Below are 19,782 nucleotides of genomic sequence, written 5' to 3'. Positions count from 1 at the left end.
ATATGTTGTTCAACAAGTTTGCATACATATGTACGCTCCGTGCGGCTCACATGAATGCTCTTAAACTCATTATCCGGTACAATAAAGCCACTGTTGATGTTGATATGGGTTTATACATGTGTCCCTGTTCACTGTGCACCCTTATCTTATGTTAATTGGGCGGGTTGCCCAGACACTCGTTGTTCCATGTCTAGATAATGTGTCTTCGTGGGTAATAACTTACTCTAATGGTCTTCCAAACGACAGACTACAGTCTTCTTTTAAAGAACATAGGTGTTGCCAATGATGTTGCTGAGATTTGCTTGATTCGGAATCTTTTTCTAGAGTTGGGTTGTCCATGAAAGAGTACTTCTCTCATATATTGTGATAATGTTAGTTCCCTATACATGTTGGGAAATCCCATTCAACATCATCGCACCAATCATATCAAGATCGACATTCAATTTGGCAGAGAGAAAGTTCAATGAGGCCATATAAGGGTTTTGCATGTCCCAGCATGTTATCAAATTACCGATATTTTCACAATAGGATTACCATGAGTTTTATTTAATATAGATCCAGGCTAAGCATTCGACATCCTCCTCCTTTGGATCAAGGGGGTATATTAAGACTAGGAATTATATATTGTAATATTTGTAATAGTCATGGTACCAAACTGTAATATTTGTATCTATATACTTTGTACACATGAATAATAGTTGTAATGTTTATAATAGTCGTGTTACTAAACTATAATATTTGTATGTATATACTTTGTACACAAGAATAGTATGGGAAACAGATTTGGTCCATATCCTATTCAAATAGAGATGTTTTTCTCGGAAAAGGATGGGGATAAGGTTTTTTTGTTTGCTAATTTAGATAAAAATAATAATACTAATATTAAAATAATTAAAAATTTAGTATGAAAGGTCAAACTAGTCATTTCATAGGGATTGAATGAACTAGCACTCACGGTATCATAGTGAGTGACCAAAGCCACAAAGATAACCTAGCAGAGGACGATTGTTGCAAAAATTACAACCTTTTGGACTTGATCCAAAGAAAACAACATAAATTTGAACTATTTTACAGTCTTCTCTAATAAATAACAATAACTTCTTGTATCTGTGAGTAGTAGAGAATAACACTTAGAGAAGATAACTTGGTTTTTTTTAGACACATGCAAAACCACATTGATAGTTAAGCTTGATGGTCTTGTATAAACATAGTAAAGTTATATGGCCGATATGTGAAATATTGTAGCACATTGGTAGCTTTCATCTTATCATACATAAATATTATGACCTTACACATTTGATGACTATATTTTTAGAAGTAAAAAATACAACATGGTTTTGATGTGAATATCTTAATTCATAACAATAATATGGTATAATTTTGATTTGATCTTCGGATAAACTAAATCTTCAAATCTTGTTCTTTAGGTTGTAGATTGTGTATTGAAGTTATTGTTAATTCATGTTTCAGGCCAGAGAAAAAGTTCATTGAAGAAATTGTGAAGAACATACACCGTAGATTACATATACACTTACGGAGTGCTCAACCTCTATTTATTGGGATGGACTATCATATTAATTTCATCACTTCATGGTTGAAAGATGGATCCTCACATATGGCGGATATACTCACTATTTATGGCATAGGCGGGATCGGGAAGACATCTTTAGCCAAACATATATATGGGCTATATTGTCGTGAATTCCAGAGAAGCAGCTATATTGATGATATCACTAGGAAATGTAATGGAAATTTTAATGGGTTGGTTGATTTACAAGAACAACTCTTCAATGAAATTTACAAAACAAGTTCAATAAGATTTCATGATGTATCAATATACACCACAAGGATAGAGAATGCACTAGCCCGTAGAAGGGTCTTTCTAGTTCTTGATGATATCACCACTCTTGATCAGTTGGATTCATTACTTGGAAGCAAAGGTTTTCATCCCGGAAGCAAAGTTATAATAATAACAAAGGACTCATGGTTGACAGAAAGTTGTGCACTTTTCAAAACAAACATTAAACCCAACCATGCAATGCATTTCCTTGAAGGATTAGATGAGATTCAATCACAACAGCTTTTGTGTTCTCATGCATTTAGGTGCAACTATCCCCAGGTTATGAAGAGGTGTCAGATAACCTAGTGAAGTATTGTCAAGGACATCCATTAGCTCTTAAAGTTTTGGGTAAGTCTCTACATAATCAAGATGTAGCTTACTGGGAAGGGTGCATAGAAGGTCTGATGAAAGAAACAAATTCTCGTATAAATAATGTATTGAGAATGAGCTTTGATGCTTTACCATGTAACAATGATAAGGAGTTGTTTAAGCACATTGCTTGTTTTTTTGTTGGAATAGATAAAGATGTTAGTGAAACAATATTAAATGCATGTGATATAAATACAAGATCTGGGATCACAGATCTCGTTGACAAATGCCTTCTTAGTATAGGACTGAATAATGAATTGAAGATGCATCAGTTGATTCAAGAGATGGGAAGATGGGAAGTACGTCAAGAGTCACTTGACAAACCATGGAAGCGAAGTCGATTATGGTGTCATGAGGAGTCATTTAGAGTGTTAAAACAAAAAAAGGTAAGAGGCCATTTATGCTTGTAGTATTGTGCATGTTCAAAGGATTTTGTATTATCTGATTTTTTTCTATTTTTTTTTCAATGTGTTTCTTCTTACTTCTTAGGGAAAGGGAAATGTTCTAGGCCTTGCTCTTGACATGCGCATGATTGAGAAAGAGAAGTTGGGTGCATCATTTGAGCTGAAAACGGATGCATTTAGTAACATGGATAATTTGATGCTACTACAACTTAATTATGTGCATATGAATGGGTCTTATGAGAACTTTCCTAAGGAATTAAGAGGCTTGTGTATGCATGGGTTTCCTTTAAAGTCTATATCTTTAGACTTACCGATGATGAATTTGGTTGCTCTTGACATGTCATATAGCAATATTGAATCATTTGTCGGTTGTGATAGTAATCCACGGCTTGACAAGAGGCAAAAGGTAACTTATCTTCACTCATTATTCTTCCATGTTGAGTTAATGAAATTCACTACTATTCTAACTTATTTCCTTTGTTTTTGAAGTGGGACAGATCACGCTTAAAAGACAATAAGCTACTTGGATCATTGAAGATTCTTAATTTAAGTTTCTGTAAACAACTTCGTAGTCTTGGTGAATTTGAGCAACTTCCTACACTTGAGAGGTTAATAGTTAGAAATTGCATTAGTTTGGTTGAGGTCTGTGAATCAATTGAGAAATGTGTTGACCTTGCCTTCATCGATCTTAGCTACTGCAAGAAGATTGAAAAACTTCCGAGAATCATAAGATGTTGAAGAGTGTTAAGACAATGTTGCTAGATGGTTGTAGTCTTGGTAAATCTCGTATCCAGATTAGGGATATGGATTCACTGGAATTGTGCAAAGGTAACAACATTAGCATAAACAGAAGGACCTATTTCTCTACCTTTGAGGGTGCCATACCAAGTGATTTGAAGTTCTTTGCAATGTCTTTACCGAGGACTTTAGTAAGGTTGTCACTTGTAAATAGCAATTTGTTCACTGAATCCTTTCCCATGGACTTCAGTTGTCTATCCATGTTAAAGGAATTATATTTAGATAGCAATCCCTTCGATTCCATGCCCATTTGTGTGAGAACCCTTCCTATACTTGAGATACTTAGTATGGAGAATTGTACAAAATTGGAGTTAGTTGAGTGCCCTCCACGCACTTTAAGAGCATTGTTGTTCGATTCTGATGATCTGGTTAATGTAAAAAAAGTTTTATTTGATCCGGAAATGTCCCCACTAGAGTTACCATTTACCTTGATAACTGTTGAACGTTGGTTGTATGAAATTGAGGGCATTGTGAAAGTCCAAGAAATAGTAGGTGTTGAGGAAAAGGTATTACATAGATTGGGCTGGGCTGATTTAGAATTCCATAATGAAAAGTGCGTGGGAAGTAATTCTTCATCAGAACTTGGAATCCAGGTTTTGTTCAGTTAACTGTCCATGTTTATGTGAATATGTATAATGTAATTGTTATGGACATTAATTAAGCTGGTTGTATTTGGCAGACGATGTTTTATGAATTTGGAATATTCAGCACAATGTTTGAGGCGGAAGCGATACCAAGTTGGTTTAGGCATAGAAGCATGGGTCCATCAATATCATTTACCATCCCATCATCATCATCTCCAAACAACCTCCTTACAGGAATCAACTTTTGCTCTCTGCACACAGAGAAACCTACCGATGAGTGGCCTCTACTTCCAGATGATAATCCGCTCCCTTTTCCTCCAATAATGACAATTAGTAATATAACAAAGAACCGCATGTGGATATACGAACGTCACTTGGAAAAAATTGTGGAAAGTGGAAAGTGGTGGGTGTTGTTAAGTCATTGGATGTTTGGGATGAATGAGATGGACGTTGGTGACTATGTTACTATTACTGTTACCCTGCCGTTTTTTAAATTTGTAAAGGAGTGTGGGGTGAGTCTTGTATATGCTGATGGAGAAAACAATGATGAAGAAGATGCATTGGGTTATTACAAGTCATGGAATCACATAATTGGTGGAGATCTCTCTCATTTTCAAACAACAACAGGACAATACATCCTAAACTACTATCGATTTTTTCTTCCTTACATAAAATTGTATCCCTATCACCGTAAATTCATTACGGATGTCCCCGACTATCAAGGTAGATGTCATTTTTATTAAATATATTCTTATTGTCATGTCTCATTTATAATGATTTCATCCATGACCCAACTTTTTTAATAGATGGATCGTAACTTAAATCTTTTAAGCAAATGGATCTTATGACCCAAATCCACCCATTTTTTTTTATCGATTTTATTGACCTATAAGACAAGATTTTGTCTTTATAAAATATAAAAACCAAAAGTTGTACTTTTAATTTTTATATGAATGGAAAAAGTAATAATCCGTCTAAATGGGTTGATTTGTTATGTAGTTGACTATGTCTTTTGATATGCTGGACCATATAAATATATTTATGCTCAATACAACTTGTGTTCAGGACAAAAGAAAGGGTCCTGGTTTAGAGCTTTATCTCAAAGGAATCCTGGATTAATTGGTAGCAGACGTGAGGTATGCTTTTTTCACACCCAAACATTTCTATCATCACAGCATAAAAATGCGTACACAACCAAATATGTTACATCATATCTCCATATACTTAGTTCACTTTTACTTTTCCTTTATTGATCATTAGGGTAAGGGGGAATCTTCAACGTCTCATTATTCACCTGAAAGTGCTTGAGAAAGAGAGGCTGCATGCATGTAACCGAACTACTCTGAATCAATCATGTGAAACTCTTATGAGTTCTATCCTAATTTTCCACAAGAATTAAGATGGTTTGCTCGTTGTCACACCTGGTGCCCATATGGGAAATCTTCCGGGCTTTTGTTTTCATATATATTTTTTATTTATCTTTGATTGCGAAAGATAGGTGATAAACAATATTTAGTGTTACTATATTAGTTTTTAAATGTATGTTTGTATGTGTGTTATCTCTCGGACCTTTGCATATCTCGCCCATTCTTTGTAATTTGTATTTTATATGTGTGTATAATGAGAAGGGTAAAGAGACAGGAAGATAAATTGATTTCAGTTAATACATGTGTGAGGAACATGATGTAAGTCTCTGTGTTGTACTGATTGCTTTATATATATTCGATATTTTTGCAGAGTTTCCATGATTCTCATGATTTTTGCATTGCTTTAGGCGTCTTTGTCATCGGCAATTGCCGCCACGAAACCCCACCATGAACTACCACCCAACATTAGTGTTAAGTTGCCTTGAGTTTAAGTAGTATTATAAAATTGTGCTATGGCCATTAAATTTCTGCTCATATTGAGGACTTAAATAAGCTTCTTAGATGCCCTAGGATAAGACATTCAACAGTAATTAGATGTATATATATGGTACATGTTTAAGAACTTGAATATACTTGTGGGTTGCTAAACAGTTTGAAACTTTCAATATTGGCAACACGGAGTACCTTCATCTCATTTCTTTTCTGAATAATTAAAAACAAATTTGTAAACTATTTATTTGTATTCATAAAAGGGGATTTTCGAATGATCTAAGCATGAAAGTCTGGTTCCAGTTGTTTGCTGATTTTTGCGGTTCCAACACTAGTGATTTCAAAATTACAAAAATTTTGCCTTTTCATCAGGCTTGGTTGTGAATTCCGTCCCTCTGTTTAACAGCTGTTATTGTACATATGTTAAAATGTTACTATTTTGCACTGTATTTTGGATTTTTATTTGTATATTTATTTTATTCAAATTATTAACCTAAAAAACCCCCCAACCCCTTTACCCAGCCCCGTCTTTCCTCTTCCATGTGTCCCCTTCTCTTTTCGGCAGGATGCCACTACCACCAATTTCCTCACATAACCGGTGACCGACATGTTCCAACCCTAGCCATTTCCTTCATTTTTACAAATCGCCGCCGTGTTCAAACTCTAGCCTCCAATGTCTTCCAAATTCTAGCCTCCATGTATCCCACACTTGCTTAATTAGTAGCACCGAACCCTCATATTTGGAATGTGCTCTAACCTCCATCGCGATACATTTCTCTTATCGGAGAACCTCAAATGCTATGTTCACTGTTTCTGACAAAGAAACTTACTCTAGTTACCACTGTTACTAACTCCGACGAACCATAACTACCTGTGTTGTCATATTTGATGCTACTTTCTGGATACACGGTTGTATAGCTATAAAACAGTTTGCGGTTTCTGAACAATAATCACTAAACCATGAACTATTGTAGACAGCGAGTGTGAACAACTGAAAATCCGAAACCCTAAAAAACCAATGGGCATTCTTTACATTTATGGAAATGTATATCTGCACAAATGGTTGGAAATAACATATCACTAGACTACATTTCGCTATAACATGCTAATACTTATGTGATGTGATAAAAACACACGTATACCGCATCACATTTAGACCATACCCGGTAAAGGCTTATATCAGCCATCTCATGTTGATTCTTTACGTCGGTGCTGAAAGCAGCTGGCGGCAAAACTATCCCAGGAGCATTATCAGGCCTTCTCTCTAGAAGCAAAGATATCCATAGCATATTTTGTTGTCGATGACACATGAATAAAAGAGAGTAAATTACCCAAGTAATTGTTTATTGTATAATGATAACATCCAAATATAAATAACTTACATCACAACCTAACAAACAGTACTAAATGTCCCCATTTAAAAGTATCTAAATATCCATCACCACCCGATAGACAAGATAATAGTGAGCAAACAATATCAAAAGTTTGCACTTCTTATATAGCGTGTAAATATTTCCGTCCACGCAATAGTCCAAAAAAGATGGGTATACACAGTTACTTCCTTTATTTTACATCTATACACATGTAGACTTTAACCTAATCGAAATATGTGTCTATCATTCCGTACGCCTAAGTGGTAATGGTAGGTTTTGGTAATATGTCCAAGAAATCTCAATGATATCTTCCTTATGTGAGGGTACATCTGTAACGCCCTAAAAATACGAGCCAAAAATTTCATTTAAAAAAAAAACATATATTTACCAAGCATTCAAATTAAAACGTTTATTAATCATAACATTTTATAAAAATATCGCATGTCTGGAAAACATTTCATAAAAACATAATAATGTCAGAGTACAATTTCCCAGGAAGATCTCGCAATGCGGAATACGAAGCATGTGTGTGATGGGCCGCTATCGCGCCAGCTCTTTCCCCTTCGAAGAAGAGGTACCTGAAACCAAAACTGAAAACTGTAAGCACGAAGCTTAGTGAGTTCCCCCATCATACAGCATACCATACAATCACATAACATACATATTGCTAGGCATTTCTGGGGTGCCCGACTTACCCGGTACGGCTATTCTGGGGTGCCGACCAACCCGTGTCAAACCATTCTGGGGTGCTGACTACCCATGTCAAGCCGTTCCGGGGTGCTGACTACCCTTCGGTTCTGACGACCGAACCTCGGGGACTATTTCACCCCTACTGCTACTATCACATATATCATAACATAACATATATCAGACATATCTAGGGTGCCTGAACTACCCTTCGGTCCTAGCAACAGAACTCGGGGACTGGTCCCCTCCTATTACCTCTATCGCATATAACATAACAAGCCAGCATGCAAACATATCATCCCATACTATCAAACGTATCTGGCGTGTCTGACTACCCTTCGGTCCTAACAACCGAACTCTACTACTACCACATACAACATATCATGCTAGCATATAACATATCAGGTAGTAGCAGACCTAGATGATATCACAAAGACAATCATCTATCATACGTTTCCCTACTGGTGGGCCGGCATTGTGGCCATAGACCCACCGCTACTGGAAGGTAACTCACCTCGAAAGTAGCTGCAGAAATCTGCTTGCTGAGTGTCTAACTGTTGAATCGCAAATCCTCCGGCTATAAACCATAAACATAGGTTAGACACCCATAAATACCATTAGGTCAAAAGACTGACCCTCCCTTGGCCTAAGGTCAACCCCTTGGTCAAAGTCAATGTCCGTTTGACCTCATCGAGTCATGACCTGGACTCGCCGAGTCCTTTTCCTAGTAACCCGATCCTACCCAGCCAGTCCTTCTTCCCACTCACTGAATCGCTCTTCATTCATGATTTGGGACGATTGAACTGACTCATGACCCGACTCGCCGAGTTTGAAGAACAACTCGCCGAGTTCCAGGAAATCTTCATAGGACTCGCCGAGTTGTTCATCCAACTCGTCGAGTCTAAGGCCATCTTCATGGAACTCGCCGAGTTCCTCCTTGGAACTCGCTGAGTCCCTATGACCCATTTCCCATATAGGCCAAATCTGAGACATGTAACGCTTCAAAACCATAGATCCATGTCCCTTGAGCATGCTTATCACGTAAAGTTACAAACTTTACGTGCATGCATGGCCCTATAAGCTATAAAGGCCAAAACCAAGCTCTTCAAGAGGGCATAGACTCAATGCGGACCTTAATCACTTCAACCACTAGAGCTTTATGCTACTAATTCATCCAATAAGTCCAGATCAGAAGTCCTTTCGGATCATTAAGCATCACACATGGAGTTTGGTGATCTAGGGCTTGAAAACCACCAATTTGGGACAAAAATGGCAACTAATGATCTAAAGATCAAGGTAGAGACTTTTCTACCTGAATGGAAGCTTCTCCCTGCGTAGAGTTCGGATCTACTCCTTTCCTTGCACTCTTCAACCACCCCTTTCTCCTTCCAAGCTCCAATCTCCTTCACAAGGCCAAAAGCTCTCTAGATCAATAAGGGGGGATAGGGTCTCACTCTAATGCTCTCTGAAAGTGTTAGGGACACAGGAGGCCAAGATAGAGTGTTTAAATAAGGTGCAGACACCCGGATTAGGGTTTTTGCCAAACCAGGGCCTACTCGCCGAGTCCGGGGACCGACTCGCCGAGTCTAGAGTCCAAATCCTGCTCCTTGACCCACTCCTACTCGGCGAGTTGGCCCATCAATTTGCCGAGTCCAAGGAAATATATAAAGAAATAAATAGAAAGGATTATGTACCGGGGACCAGGTGCTACAAATCTCCCCCACTTATCTTAGACTTCATCCTTGAAGTCTACTACTCGATCCCGAAACAGCTCGGGATAGTGCTCCATCATCTCTTCCACTGGCTCCCAAGTCCACTCTGAACCCTTCCTGTGCTGCCACTTCACCTTCACAAGTTCCACCTTTTTGTTCCTCAGATCCTTCGACTTCCTGTCGAGAATTCCCATAGGCCGCTCGATGTAATTTAGACTGTCGTTGACCCAGATATCTTCCAAAGGCACCACTGCCGAGTCGTCCACCAAACACTTCCGCAATTGAGAGACGTGGAAAGTGTTGTGGATCTGGCTGAGTTCGGCTAGTAGATCCAACCTATACGCCACCTTGCCCACCTGGGCTACAACCCTGAATGGCCCGATGTACCTTGGGCCTAACTTACCCCGCTTTCTAAATCGGATGACGCCATTCCATGGCGACACTTTCAGAAGAACCATATCTCCAACTTGAAATTCCAAGTCTGAACGGCGCTTGTCGGCGTAACTTTTGTGCCGACTCTGAGCAGTCTGAAGCTTGCTCCGAACCTACTGAATCTTCTCCGTCGTCTGGAGCACCACTTCAGTGCTTCCCAGCACCCTCTGGCCAACCTCTCCCCAACATATTGGGGTCCTGCATCTTCGTCCGTATAACATCTCGAAGGGAGGACGATCAATACTTGCGTGTTAGCTATTGTTGTATGAGAACTCATCTAAAGGAAGATAGGTATCCCAACTACCACCGAAATCCAGCACGCATGCCCGCAACATGTCCTCAAGGTTCTGGATGGTCCGCTCACTCTGGCCATTCGTCTGCGTGTGAAAGGCAGTGCTAAAATGCAGACGAGTGCCCAACTCATCATGAAACTTCTTCCAAAACCTGGAAGTAAAATGCACATCTCTGTCTGATCTCACTGACATTGGCACCCCGTGCCGTGCCACTATCTCTCTGATATAGATATCGGCCAACTTCTCGGCCAAGATGCTCTCCTGAATCAGAATAAAATGGGCGCTCTTGGTCAATCGATCCACGATGACCCATATAGAATCCACTCCTCGCGCAGTCCTGGGAAGCTTTGTGATAAAATCCATTGTAATATCCTCCCATTTCCACAACGGGATATCCAACGGCTGCATCTTGTCGTGCGGTCTCTGATGCTCGACCTTGACCTTCCTGCAGGTCAAGCACCGCTCGACGTACCACGCCACATCCCGCTTCATGCAGGGCCACCAATAGTCCAGGCGAAGATCCCGATACATCTTCGTCGCCCCTGGATGAATAGAGAATCGGGATTTGTGCGCCTCCTCCATCAAGATCTGGAGCACGCCTCCATGATACGACACCCACACCCTGCGGTGTAGTGTCAATAATCCCCGGCTATCATAATCGAAGGAGGTGACTTCCCCCACTATACGCTCACTCTTACGATGCTCCTCTTTCATAGCCTCCTGTTGAGCCTCCCGAATCTGCTCCAACAGGAGAGTCACCACAGTCATCCTCATGCAAACATCCCTGATCGGTGCCGCCTTGCGGCAAAGCGCATCGGCCACCACATTGGCGTTCCCCGGATGGTAAAGGATCTCGCAATCATAATCCTTCACCACGTCCAACCATCGACGCTGCCTCATGTTCAGATTCGGATGATCCATGAGGTATCTCAAACTCTTGTGGTCCGTGTAAATGGTACAACGAACCCCGTAAAGGTAATGTCACCATATCTTGAGGGCGAAAACCACCGCCCCCAATTCCAAACCATGTGTCGGGTAGTTTGCCTCGTGAGGCTTCAACTGCCTCGAGGCATAAACAATGACATGCCCCCTCTGCATCAACATTGCGCCTAAACCTGAGATCGACGCATCGCAATATACCACAAAATCCTCCACGCCCTCGGGCAGGGCTAAGATCGGCGCCTCGCACAACCTCTGTCTCAGAGTCTCGAACGCTGCCTGCTGCTCATGCCCCCATCAAAAAACCACGGCTTTCCTAGTCAACCGTGTCAGGGGTACGACTATCTTGGAGAAATCCTCAATAAACCTCCGATAGTAGCCTGCTAATCCTAGGAAACTCCGAATCTGAGATGGAGACTTCGGAACCTCCCACCTCATCACGGCCTCCATCTTGGCCGGGTCTACTAAAATCCCGTTCTGGTTGACGAGATGCCCAAGAAACTGCACCTCGCACAACCAAAACTCACATTTAGAGAACTTGGCGTATAAGCTCTCCCTCCTCAGGGTCTCCAAAACCTCTCTCAGATGATCCACATGTTCCTCCTGAGTCTTGGAATAAACCAAGATGTCATCAATGAAAACTATCACAGACCGATCCAACAGCGGTCTACATACGCGGTTCATGAGGTCCATGAACGCGGCAGGAGCATTGGTGAGCCCAAACGGCATCACCACGAACTCATAATGGCCATAACGCATCCGAAACGCGGTCTTCTGAATATCCTCCTCTCTAACCCTCATCTGATGATAGCCTGAATGCAAATCGATGTTGGAGAACCAAGATGCTCCATGCAACTGATCAAAGAGGTCATCAATCCTTAGGAGTAGGTGACAGTTCTTCACCGTTACCTTATTCAACTCCCGGTAATCTATACACATCCGGTGCGACCAATCCTTCTTCTTCACAAATAGGATCGGGGCTCCCCAGGGTGAACTGCTCGGACGAATAAATCCCTTGTCTAGCAGCTCCTGCAGCTGCGTAGACAACTCCTGCATCTTGGGAGGAGCCAACCGATAGGGTGCCTTGGCTATCGGAGCCGCACCAAGAACTAGGTCGATCCTGAACTCTACCTGACGCTCCGGAGGAATTCCAGGAAGCTCCTCCGGGAACACATCAGCGTAGTCTCGCACCACCACAACCTCGCTCACTGTCGCCTTACCCGTCTCCCGGGTATCCATAATGTATGCGACATACCCCGTGCATCCCTGCTGAAGGTAGCGCCTAGCTCTCGCTGCTGAACATACTATAGGTCCACGCTGTGGCCTCTCGTTGTGGATCACCAACTCTCCCCCCACTTGGGGTCCTGACTCGCACTAGCTGCTATGCGCAATCTATCACCGCCCCATTAGGGCTCAACCAATCTATGCCTATACTAACCTTGTTTCCCCGCAACAGTATGGGAACCAAATCCACCAGATAACGCTATTCAAATAACCTCAAAACACAATCCCTGAACACTGCTGATGCTCGCACCGATCGATCATCGACAATCTCTACCTCTAAAGGGTAATCCAACATGCCCGAGGACTCAATAAACCTTTTGCTAAGCGCAAGGGAAACAAATGACCGGGTGGCACCCGAGTCGAACAACACCTGAACCGGAATACCGTTCACATGGAACGATCCTAATGCATATACACAGAGCACATATCAATAACATAACATCATAAAATAAAGTAGAGGGAAAGAATCATACCTGTCACCACATCGGGTGCGGCGCGTGCCTCTTCTGCAGTCAGCTGAAATGCCCGGCTCCTCACCACTGGAGCCTCTATCTTGCCCTGACGACCATCTGTAATCCGCAGGGTAGCTGGAGCTGGCGCCTTAACTGGTGCTGATGATGTCAACTGGGGGCAATTGGCCTTCTTGTGGCCCCTCTGGTTGCAGTTGAAACACAGCAACTCAGACGTCTGTATCACAGGTGCAGGGGAAGTACAATCCCTGCTGAAATGCCCCACCTTCCTGCACTTATAGCAGCCCGACGATCTCAATCTAAGTGCCCCCTCATGAGGCCTGCCGCATTTCCTGCAGCGGCTCGGTCCTGACTGGCCTTTCGGCCTACCATCTGATCCCTTAGGGTTCTTCCCTGAAGCCCCTCCTGTCTATCCCTCCTCAGTCTTCCTCTTCCAGACGTGCTCCAGATCTATCTCTCTCTCCTCGCCCTAGCAATCATAGAGTCGAAGGTAGGGCAAGCTGAAAAACTGACATGCTCTCGAATATCAGCTCAGAGCATGTCATGGTAGCGGGTCCTCCTCATGTCCTCATCACCCGCATACTGGGTCACTGACAATGCCCTCTCCCGGAACTTGGCGGTGATCTCCGCCACAGTCTCCGTCGTCTGTCTCATGTCCAAAAACTCTCTGGCCAGCTGCTGCAGCTCGACAGCTGGCGCAAACTCCGCCCTGAACCTGGTCGCAAAGTCCGACCATGACATAGCCTCGACAGCCGAGGCTCCCAACGAGTCGCTCACGGACTCCCACCAATCCCTAGCTCGATCACGTAAACATCATGTTGCATATCTCACCTTCGTCCCCTCGGGGCAGAAGCTAATCATCCGTCCAGACTCAATGTCTGCAATCCATTGTCTGGCAGCTATGGGGTCCTTTTCCCCATGAAAATCCTGCGCACCACTGCCCCGAAATTCCTTGAAGGACAGTGTGCGAGATCCCGACTGGCCAGATGCCATGTCGCTCCTGAATGCCCGGAGGCGATCCTCCATCATCTCCAATATCCCTTCCTTGATCGACCCGAAGATAATGGGGGTCGACTCAAGGATACCTCTGGTGATCTCAAACGCGATGAACTCGCGCAGCCTCTCATCTACTAGCTCGGAACCTGATCACTCTCATGAACTGCCAACTGCTGGCCTCGAACGTTGTACCACCATTCTGAAATACAAAAGAAATAGCAACTGTTAGTGATACTGATACCCCTGGAGGGATCACACTCACTACAGGTTCCCTGGTCTTATCTTAGCCTTCATTGGTTCGGGTACAGATCCTCTGCTTTCAGTAGTACGGGCCCATACTACCTTCCACATCTATCCGTACCTTCCCCAAAGATCGCCTTGACTCAACCAGGTCCCTTCCACTACCACTAATCACTGATACTCTTATCCTAGGCTTTCCCTAGGAAACCTCTGACTCCACCCAACCCAGTCCTCAGCTGCTGAAGGCCTCCTGGTGATGCCAATTAACTATTACCTGAATACAATCACATGTGACAACGCTCGGATAATCCTTCGAGTAAGGGACTCATCTCTACAACGGTTAGGACTCAAACAAGAGCTATGCAATAGAGTCAAATCCAACACTCTAATATTATTCAACCCTGATCACATGTGACCTTAACGTATTCACCTAACAGCTAACTCCCATCACTTCAAAGCCCACATAGCACAAAGCAAGCAGCATTTGGACATAAGGAAAACAATCTCAAGCAACTCTATGCTCGTAATGGGAAAACTGTACTAGCATACAACGCTCAGCTCATGCTATCAGGCATAACCTACACAGGCTATCCTACTGCTGTCTACTCAATCCTAGCATGCAATTTCATATACTGAGGCACACAAAGCAGGCACATAAGGCATTACTCCTAGATCCTCAGTCCTATTCTAGCATGCTGTTCTACAGGAACTGATAAACATATATAAACTTGTATGGGTACATTGGGGAATACTTACTTGAGCTCGGCCGGTCGCGCACATCACACACTTTGTTCTTCCTTAAAACCCTTTACTTAGCCTTTTAGAAAACATTTTCTCTTTCTAAATTCTTTCAATCCCTCGATTTGAGTTCGAACACCCCCGAAGGTGTGTCTGAATCCCTCAAACCAGGGCTCTGATACCAACTTGTAACGCCCCAAAAATACGAGCCAAAAATTTCATTTTAAAACAAAACATATATTCTGCAAGCATTCAAATTAAAACGTTTACTGATCATAACATTTAATAAAAGTATCACATGTCTGGAAAACATTTCATAAAAACATAATAATGTAAGAGTACAATTTCCCAGGAAGATCTCGTGATGCGGAATACGAAGCATGTGTGTGATGGGCCGCTACCGCACCAGCTCTTTCCCCTTCAAAGAAGAGGTGTCTGAAACCAAAACTGAAAACTGTAAGAAAGAAGCTTAGTGAGTTCCCCCATCATACAACATACCATACAATCACATAAAATACATATTTCCAGGCATTTCTGGGGTGCCCAACCTACCCGGTACGGCTATTCTGGGGTGCCGACCAACCCGTGTCAAGCCATTCTGGGGTGCTGACTACCCATGTCAAGCCGTTCTGGGGTGCTGACTACCCTTCGGTCCTGATGACCGAACCTCGGGGACTATTTCACCCCCTACTGCTACTATCACATATATCATAACATAACATATATCAGACATATCTGGGGTGCCTGAACTACCCTTCGGTCCTAGCAACAGAACTTGGGGACTAGTCCCCTCCTATTACCTCTATCGCATGTAACATAACAAGCCAGCATGCAAACATATCATCCCATACTATCAAACGTATTTGGGGTGTCCGAATACCCTTCGGTCCTAACAAGCGAACTCTACTACTACCACATACAACATATCATGCTAGCATATAACATATCAGGTTGTAGCAGACCTAGATGATATCACAAAGACAATCATCTATCATACGTTTCCCTACTGGTGGGCCGGCATTGTGGCCATAGACCCACCGCTACTGGAGGGTAACTCACCTTAAAAGTAGTTGCTGAAATCTGCTTGGTGAGTGTCTAACTGTGGGATCGCAAATCCTCCGACTATAAACCATAAACATAGGTTAGACACCCATAAATACCATTAGGTCAAAAGACTGACCCTCCCTTGGCCCAAGGTCAACCCCTTGGTCAAAGTTAATGTCCGTTTGACTGGACTCGTCGAGTCATGACTTGGACTCGCCGAGTCCTTTTCCTAGTAACCCGATCCTACCCAGCCAGTCCTTCTTCCCACTCACTGAATCGCTCTTCATTCATGACTTGAGACGATTGAACTGACTCGTGACCCGACTCGACGAGTTTGAAGAGCAACTCGCCGAGTTCCAGGAAATCTTCATAGGACTCACCGAGTCTAAGGCCATATTCATGGAACTCGTCGAGTTCCTCCATGGGACTCACCGGGTCCCTATGACCCATTTCCCATATAGGCCAAATCTGAGACATGCAACGCCTCAAAGCCATAGATCCATGTCCCTTGAGCATGCTTATCATGTAAAGTTGCAAACTTTACGTGCATGCATGGCCCTATAAGCTAAAAAGGCCAAAACCAAGCTCTTCAATAGGTCATAGACTCAATGGGGACCTTAATCACTTCAACCACAAGAACTTTATGCTACTAATTCATCCAATAAGTCCAAATCAGAAGTCCTTTCGGATCATTAAGCACCACACATGGAGCTTGGTGATCCAGGGCTTGAAAACCACCAATTTGGGACCAAAATGGCAACTAATGATCTAAAGATCATGGTAAAGACTTTTCTACCTGAATGGAAGCTTCTCCTTGCGTAGAGTTCGGATCTAATCCTTTCCTTGCATTGTTCAACAACCCCTTTCTCCTTCCAAGCTCCAATCTCCTTCACAAGGCCAAAAACTCTCTCTAGATCAATAAGGGGGGCTAGGGTCTAACTCTAATGCTCTCTGGAAGTGTTAGGGACAAAGGAGGCCAAGATAGAGTGTTTAAATTGGGTGTAGACACCCGGATTAGGGTTTTTGCCCAACCAGGGCCTACTCGCCGAGTCCGGGGACTGACTCGCCGAGTCCAGAGTCCAAATCCCGCTCCTTGACCCACTCCTACTCGGCGAGTTGGCCCATCAACTCGCCGAGTCCAAGGCAATATATAAAGAAATAAATAGCAAGGACTACGTACTGGGGACCAAGTGCTACAGCATCACTAGATGTGTTTGTATGGTATACATCAGAATCATTCCACATTATGTGACGACCTCTCATCTAGTGGAATCATCTATTGTATGTGAAACACCCCTCTTGTGGTTTTACTTTTAATAACCATTAAAAAAATTAAACTATAAGACGTCGTTTTTTGGAAATTCGGCCCTGAAGTCTCGTTTTCAACAAAACATCTTAAGTTGAAAAATGTATGCGAGGAGGCTGACAATTACAATTGTAGGATCCCATGGAAATGACATTAAGATGTTAAGAACAATCAACATGAATCAAACAGTAATTGTAAGAATACAAAATGTAAATAATTATGTTAAGCTTAATTGATTTCTAGAAGGTAATCTTAGGTGTATAAGTTTGGCAATGTATAAACTCTCTCTTACCAACACTCCAGATCATAGCACTATTTATAGTAGTCCCCTCAACAGACTCAAAATACATAGTGTGACTAAGGAATAAAGTACAACTTCAATCTTTACACTAAAATACATACATATATAAAAGGTTCTTCACATTTAGTATAGATAACACAACTTCCCTATCTTTGTCTTCCACACCTCCTTAATCAGAAACGTCACATCATGAAATTCAATATTTCTTGACTCAACATTCGCCCCCTAAATGTTGGATCTGATAAGGAACACACTTTTCTTCTGTGACATTCTCCCCTAAAAGTGTGGGAATCATCAACATTCTCCCATAAAAGCCTATACACCTTCATTTGATAGTGTATGTGTAACAGCCCGAATTCTCAGGTATTTATTATTATTGTATTTTTGGTGAATTGTGAGGGGACTCGGCGAGTTGGAGCTCAAACTCGCCGAGTAGGAACACGATTTTGGACGCGGGTTCGTGTCTGGACTCGGCGAGTCGAAGGGGTGGACTCGACAAGTCCACGATGTTTAATGAAACCCTAATTTCCGGGGTATGAGACCTATTTAAGGGGGTTTATGGCCGTCATTTGCGGCCACCAACCCCAGAGCGAACCCTAAAGAGCCTGTGAGCACTTTGTGAGAGAAAAGAGGAAGATACTTGATTATTTCTGGGTATTTTTGCATATAGAAGAGGATCAAGGCAAGAGGAGACCAACGAAGGTGCTAATCCAGTTATTTCTGAGCTCAGGGACTTCATTTGAGGTAACCATTCATTCTTTTCTTAGTCCTTGTTGTAAATCTTAGAGTTAGGGTTTCTTTGTGGAAGAGATCCATGGAGTAATTGGCCTCTCCTTGTGTTAATACTTTAGATCTGGACCCAAAGAGGTCCAGAGACCCTTTTCCCTCAAGCTTTATGTGTGTTAATGGAGGCCATGAGCTTAGAATAGCATTCTAGAGATCATATCATCAAAGAAGGCCTTTGGACCTTTGCATGAGCACCAAGATTGTTACTTTACGTGATGAATGTGCTTGGAAGGACTGGATCTAGGAGTTATTGGAACGGATCTGACCTCAGGAGTGAGTTTGAGCTCATGCATGGCGTAGACTCGCCGAGTCCGAAGAGCAGACTCGGCGAGTAGCATGAAGATTTTCCATAACCACTCAGCGAGTGGTCTTCCCGAGTTAAGGGGCTAACTCAGTGAGTCAGGGAGAGTCAGAGAGGGTTGACATGTGGACTGAGTCAAACTGGAACTCACCGAGTTGTTTTGAGACTCGACGAGTTGAGTCGCGGTGGCCCCGCGATTCATGCCAGGTGGAACTCGTCGAGTTAGAGGAGTACTCGACGTGCTAAGCGAGAATCCGAGGGAGTTAGCGAACACGTGTAGACTCGCCGAGTCGCTCTTATGAACTCGCCGAGTCCGGTCAAAGTTGACCGTTGACGAGAGTTGACCTGTGTTGACTTAGTGGGGTTAGTCAACCTTAGTTATGAAAATGTTAATTAGAGATGTATTATATTATAGGAGTGTTATAGATCGTGGGATCGAGTACGAGTGGGTTCAGGGATTTGCGAGCTATCGAGATACACGAGGTGAGTCTTCTCACTATACTTTACCTTGAGTAGGTAACTAGAGTTACGTGATACAGTGCTTATATGCTATATTTGTGTTATGTGTTGTGTTGCATTATTCTTTTTGATTTATGTTGTGCATGTTTACAAAGTTAGAACCTGAGGGTTCACAGAGTTTGGGTGCATGGACCCACAGAGTTATAGCCTCGAGTGGCTAATATGTGTTATATGTGGTATTTTAGGGAACTCACTAAGCTTTGTGCTTATAGTATTTGATGTTATATGTTTTCAGGTACTAGTACCCGGATTGAATTTCAAACATGGTTGTTTTATGAATATTAAATGAATTATATTTTATAAAAATTGAAAATTTTGTTTTGAAATTTACGGTGTTACAAATTAGTATCAGAGCCTTGGTTTGAGGGATTCGGGTACACCTTCAGGAGTATTTGAACTCAAACTGAGGATTTGGAAAATATTTTCAAAAGAAAATCAAATTTTCTAAAAGTAAAAGATTTCTAGAGAAATTCAGAGAAGAAACGTGTGTACGATCAGTCAGCGCCCGAA

At 42.3% G+C, this 19,782-nt stretch overlaps 2 protein-coding genes across 2 annotated transcripts; both read left to right on the top strand.

Annotated features, from left to right (window-relative positions):
* Positions 1-1,615: 1,615 nt before the first annotated feature.
* Positions 1,616-3,351, top strand: LOC111892170 (disease resistance protein RUN1-like). The gene is made up of 4 exons (XM_023888233.1): positions 1,616-1,960; positions 2,104-2,595; positions 2,699-3,019; positions 3,103-3,351. The coding sequence occupies exons 1-4, from the start codon at positions 1,616-1,618 to the stop codon at positions 3,349-3,351; spliced, it is 1,407 nt and encodes a 468-aa protein (XP_023744001.1).
* A 968-nt stretch (positions 3,352-4,319) lies between these two features.
* LOC122194721 (uncharacterized) lies at positions 4,320-5,727 on the top strand. Its single transcript, XM_042895881.2, has 3 exons — positions 4,320-4,718; positions 5,061-5,131; positions 5,256-5,727. Exons 1-3 carry the CDS (start codon positions 4,349-4,351, stop codon positions 5,301-5,303), a joined length of 489 nt encoding a protein of 162 aa, XP_042751815.2. The 5' UTR covers positions 4,320-4,348; the 3' UTR covers positions 5,304-5,727.
* The last annotated feature ends 14,055 nt before the right edge of the window (positions 5,728-19,782 follow it).

The sequence above is a fragment of the Lactuca sativa genome, chromosome 1, assembly GCF_002870075.4.
Source record: "Lactuca sativa cultivar Salinas chromosome 1, Lsat_Salinas_v11, whole genome shotgun sequence".
In the NCBI taxonomy this organism is placed as follows: Eukaryota; Viridiplantae; Streptophyta; class Magnoliopsida; order Asterales; family Asteraceae; genus Lactuca; species Lactuca sativa.
The sequence above is the reverse complement of the archived record's forward strand: the minus strand, read 5'-3'. Positions and strand labels throughout refer to the sequence as shown.

What these genes read in the sequence shown, in the direction of transcription:
- LOC111892170 (XM_023888233.1), top strand. Translation starts at nt 1,616, where the DNA reads ATGGCGGATATACTCACTATTTATGGCATAGGCGGGATCGGGAAGACA. An exon ending in GTTTTCATCCCGGAAGCAAA is followed by an intron (nt 1,961 to 2,103) that starts GTTATAATAATA and finishes TCATGCATTTAG; the next exon opens with GTGCAACTATCCCCAGGTTA. An exon ending in GGCTTGACAAGAGGCAAAAG is followed by an intron (nt 3,020 to 3,102) that starts GTAACTTATCTT and finishes TTGTTTTTGAAG; the next exon opens with TGGGACAGATCACGCTTAAA.
- LOC122194721 (XM_042895881.2), top strand. Translation starts at nt 4,349, where the DNA reads ATGTGGATATACGAACGTCACTTGGAAAAAATTGTGGAAAGTGGAAAG. An exon ending in GGATGTCCCCGACTATCAAG is followed by an intron (nt 4,719 to 5,060) that starts GTAGATGTCATT and finishes ACTTGTGTTCAG; the next exon opens with GACAAAAGAAAGGGTCCTGG. An exon ending in TAATTGGTAGCAGACGTGAG is followed by an intron (nt 5,132 to 5,255) that starts GTATGCTTTTTT and finishes ATTGATCATTAG; the next exon opens with GGTAAGGGGGAATCTTCAAC.